This window comes from Echiichthys vipera (assembly GCF_963691815.1).
Source record: "Echiichthys vipera genome assembly, chromosome: 7".
Taxonomy (NCBI): Eukaryota; Metazoa; Chordata; class Actinopteri; order Perciformes; family Trachinidae; genus Echiichthys; species Echiichthys vipera.
The window spans coordinates 17,198,549-17,203,719 of record NC_139832.1 but is presented as its reverse complement, the minus strand read 5'-3'; the positions used below and the strand labels follow the sequence as shown (position 1 = coordinate 17,203,719).

The window sequence follows — 5,171 nt, the reverse complement described above, 5'->3', positions numbered from 1 at the left end:
TACTGTTATCTGTCTAATTTACTGCTTTAGGTTTTTAGGACTTTTTTGTATTTAACATACTATATTTGACAGACTATATGCGAGAAGCTAATAAATTGCTATCAAGAACATTAACAGTCCTATTAATCCATTTGTCGCCAATAATGAACCCACCTCTCTTCTCTCTTATAGAGTTTCAGAAGAGCAAAGAACTGCATAAGAGGACCATGTAATCACGGATGGTGTACCTCAGCTCTGTCAACATGACTGTCTAATTGTGTTCTAAGATTATTTTTTTTCCCCTTCACATTTCCATGGCTTGTCTGTCTTTTCACTGTTTGAAAAGAGAGCTGTAGCTGTCTTAATCAGTGTTAACGGAATTGGTTTGAAAAGAGAAATTTCTTGTTTCTGTAAAAGCTGAATGCCGTTCCAGTTGGGGAGGGGATGTGTGTAGAAATAAAGATGACGCTTGTGTACTGTATAATTATTTCTGTGTCCTGTGATTATTAAGTTGATGTGCTTGACTGTGCACAAGATTTTTCAATTACACTGTCAGATTATGGATAAATTGTGACTTGCATCATAGCAGTCCTGCTGCATTCATCTGCCAAAGGCTGGACAGTAATGCTACTAAAATGATGTGAATGGAAACTGATTTAGAACAACTGCAGCAGTTTCCCAGTGCTTTAATATTTACATTATTGAATATATGTTAACACAATATTTAATATATACTCAACAAAGAGCTACTACTTGACACAAGTTATCATTTTAACTTTTTATGTTGAGTGAATTATCCTGGTTTAGCATACTGAGTCGATCCACAGATGTCTATAGTTTCCGGGGGCAAGTTGTCTGCTCGTCTCGGCGTGGCAGTGTCTCCCCATAAGGCCTGGAGACTGGATGTGACAATTGAGTGCTACTGACAGTCTGCACAGGGACTGTTGGTCCTACTGGAGCCCAGCAGGATGGAGAGGGGGGGTAATAGTGAGAGAAAAGAAGCAAATCGGGGGTTCAATCTCTTAAGTTAATGAGTCTTATGTGCAAGGAGGAGACAGCTTTTATCTGAGACACGCCTCTGTCTTTGATGCAAGTCTCAGGTGTTGGTTCTGATGTCCCACTCTGCCAATGAAAATAACAAACAACTTTTTTATTTTCATTAAAAATAACTTCTCCTTTCTTGGTTGGATATTGGAGCAGAAAGATAGAGTTGACTAAGTCTAAAGGGGACTTGTTGTCCCCTTTGGTGTATGACACCGTTGCAACCAACTCTTTGCTCATATAGACTATTTTAAATTGCCCTCTAAATTTGGTTTTATTTTAATGTTAAGTTAATACTTAACATCCCCACATCCCGGTTAAATGACCATTATGTACTGTTGTAGTGAAAAGGATGATTATTCATTTTTCATCTATGGAGCAGCACAAAGATTTTTCTTAATGATGCCACTGCATCTTGCGTCTTCTTTCAGTTTGAGGAAAATATTTCACTAAAAACAGACGGTTTTGTGATTAACATGACACATTGAGCCAGCTATTTAGCTAAAGCTAAATAAGATGAATCTGAGCAGGATGGTGTGCATTAGCAAAGATGCGTAAATCCAGTGAATAGATTGACTTAGAACACAGAAAGAGGCATAGACAAGTCATATTTTGGTCCAGTGCATAGCAAGGTAGTTGTATTATAAAGGTTAATGGTGATTCCTCTTTCATGTACCTTTTTAAAAAAAAAAATACTACCATTGCCAGATTGTCTACTGGAGGTCTGATTGACGGGTAACTGACTGAAAGCTCACATTCCTGCTAAAGATGAGACTTTTTAAAATCCACATATCAAAATTGAGGTGTTTTTATAGATGGCAACTAATGATGTTTTTATGATGGATTCTTATTTCCTGGTACAACTTATGTCAGTGAAGAATTAGAACTTAATTGATAAGTACAAAAACTATGAAGAATAATGTCTGGTTTATATGGCAAAGACATGGTAATGCAATGTGGTGATTTTAAATATTGATTTTACCTGATATTTAGCCCAAAATAAACTGTTTAATAGCCATATGAATTGGACAGGATGTGCACTAGCAAAGAAGCCAATGTGAATATGTTTACTCTAAACCTATATACAGTAGTTACGGTATACATGTTAGAGGTGAGTAATGTTTGACAGACAGGTGCTCAACCACTCAGCTCATACTCATATCACTCTCATTAACTGAGGCAGAGGCAGGCCACACATTACCAAGACAGACACAGTGTCTACAGGGCGGCCATTAGGCCCAACAACAGACCCCTGCTGGGCTCCTGCTGGGCTCCTGGCAGGGCGAGCTTGTTAAATGTGTGGACCTATTGTTCTCCTAAATTGGTCTGTGACTCTAATTGCCCAGTTAGTCCCCTCTTACAAGCTATACTTGTCTACCCGATCTGGAACCAGCCAACACTCATCAGATCAGGCTGTAAAAGTTGGCTTAGCTGGGGTCAATGGAGTGCTCTGGCTGGCTGATATACAGGCCCAGAAATGAGAGTGGGGCCATCCCGAATGGGGTTTACTTTGGCATGTCTGATTCTACAATGACCGTGGCAGGCTGGGTGGGATAGAGACCTTAAAAGGCCCAGAGGCATCAGGCTCAGATACACATCTAAACCTGGAGACAGACGACATCCAAACAAATACGATGATGCTGTAATGTAGTTCTATTGTTAAATTAAGAGGCTTAAATACACGAGACGGAGAGAACGAGACAAATTAGCACTTCTGTCTGTGCCCCTGGTCTGCATCTCAGGACAAGATCTCTGGTGTCTTGAATGGGATGTTGGCATGTTAAAACTGAGTATGAATGCGTCTGCCTGACAGCAGATGTTTCATGTTGCTCTGGTTATTTATGTAAACTAGCACCATTCATATAAAACATTGATATCATGTCTCAAGGAAATGTATGTTTATGTACTTACGTACAGATTTGTTAGTCAAGTGGCATGTACAGTGCCTGATAATGCCAGTTATTTTTCGCTCTGCTGATGCATCAAAAAAGCCAAAGAGTCGGCTAATAGTATTTTGCTTGTGCCTCTGACTTTGTGTTATTGGGAGATCAAAGCCAGGTGAGCCAAAAGAGACGCTTCTTTGCTAATGAGAACTGGAGGCTCTGGCGATGAAACCCTCCAATTAGGAAGCAGGGAAACATGAAAGAGACTGGCAGTATGAAGGAGACTGCCTGTCTGTCTACAAAAACCTCCAATTTATTTCCAAAAGAACTTACAAAGATGCATTTTACGAGCGTCTTAATGGGATTTGTTTGTTTACATAATCAGCCAATGCAAAAAAGTGGTATACTTTTGTGTTTCACTTATTTTCCCAAAGCATATACAGTATAATATAGGGAGTGGATGAAATACCATATTAACTTTAGAGGTAACTGAGTTACTATTACAAACACTGCAAAGATAACATGCCATTCCGTCAGCCACAGTTTATAAGTTGTTTTCCATGAGTTCACGTTATTATTATATTTTCTAATCTTCTGGACTTATAAAAGCAAATTAAGCAGATTCCGTGACTGGGCTTCAGTCAGTGAAAGCTGGATTTTGATTGCCTATTGTCCCCCTCCCTACTCCGCCTCACACACACCCTCCATCTGCTTATTACACCCCCCCACCCCCCGAAACCCCTGTCTGCAGTCATCACAAAACAAGCTGTTGTCTCCAAACACATCGTCTCTGCGTCTTTGATAGGTAGTTGATAACAGACTTGCAGACTGGCTGACCTTGCTGTGTATATAAAGCAAGCAGCAGCAGCAGTAAAGCCATTCAAGGACAGAGAGACTTCTGACAACAAGCAACCTCAGCAAAAGCTCATCAACTACGTTGTGGACTTTCTGGATTTCGCGAACCCTTCAGTATGGCTGTTTGTGTCACCGTGGCTCTCCTGGCTATGGCCTGTCCTTTAATGGCATTTGATATTGGTCAGTCCACTCGTTGCGTCACTATCCCCAACAAGATGAAAGTCTGCAAAGATGTTGGATACTCTGAGATGCGGCTGCCAAACTTCTTGGGTCACAGCAACCTGGAAGGTGAAGTGGTGCCACGTTCAGAGGACTGGAGGCCGCTGTTGCAGACAGGCTGCCACCCGCAAGCGCAGGCCTTCCTCTGCTCTCTTATTGCCCCCGTCTGTCTTGATACGTAAGGAGATTTAACATTTCTTGTGCTTTTTACTCTGAATTTACTTTATGTGAAATATACTAAACAAAATACAAATTAATAAAACATCGACTTTCAGTTTTGATCTTTATTTTTTATCATTATTGCAGTAATTTTGTGTTCATTGTTTCACTTTTTCTCCTTCAGTTTTATCCAGCCATGCCGTAGTCTGTGTGTGGCAGTGAGGGACAGCTGTGCCCCAGTGCTCGCCTGTCAGGGTCACCCATGGCCCGAGGCACTTGATTGTGACCGCTTTCCTGCCGAAGAAGAGATGTGCCTCTCTCACCATGCAAAATTTAGCCACTTTGCCAAAGGTATGCTTGGACCACAGACTGTTACCTAGAACTTTGTTTTACTTTACTTGCAGAATTAACTACCAAGTGCTTGATCTTTCAGATTTCCTATAATCACTATATAAGCCCTACAGTTTTGTTAAATTGTTTAATTTGTTATCACAGACTTACCCAAACCTGCCTGCCAAAACTGCCCATCTGTGGAAGAGACTCCAGCAACGAAAACAGTCCTGGATGCCTTTTGCCAGCATGACTTTGGTAAGTTTCAGAATTCTAAAAAACGCTGTGGTTTGAGGATGCGTCTCCTGTATGGGTATATTTTCTTTGAAATTGAAGGTAATTTTCCAAACTAAATGATTTTTTTTTTCCACAGCTGTGACTGCCAAAGTTCATCGCCGTCGCCTACCCATGGGAGAGCCAGAATTTGAGATCGAGGGCCGTGTTGAGTTTATCCGCCAGGGACCTCTGCTGCCTTATGACACCCAGCACCTACTCCAACAATGGCTCCTCATCAACCTTCGATGTGCCAATGCCCTTGTGCGCCCTGGACGGTCACAGCTTTATGTGCTGACTGGTTCTGTGCAGCCTGATGGCACCCTTGCTCTCACCCGGCTCTTCCCTTGGCATAAGAAAGGTGCAAACATTGCAGTGGCCACACGTAAGTGGAAGCACCACAGATGTTGAATGGACTGATACTTACATGTA

The 5,171-nt window shown here is 41.4% G+C and overlaps 1 protein-coding gene across 1 annotated transcript; it reads left to right on the top strand.

Moving 5' to 3' along the window:
- Positions 1-3,874: 3,874 nt before the first annotated feature.
- On the top strand, positions 3,875-5,150 carry szl (sizzled; the record flags this gene model as incomplete). Its single annotated transcript, XM_083916255.1, has 4 exons — positions 3,875-4,155; positions 4,321-4,487; positions 4,632-4,724; positions 4,840-5,150. The coding sequence occupies 4 exons, from the start codon at positions 3,875-3,877 to the stop codon at positions 5,148-5,150; spliced, it is 852 nt and encodes a 283-aa protein (XP_083772381.1).
- Positions 5,151-5,171: the final 21 nt, after the last annotated feature.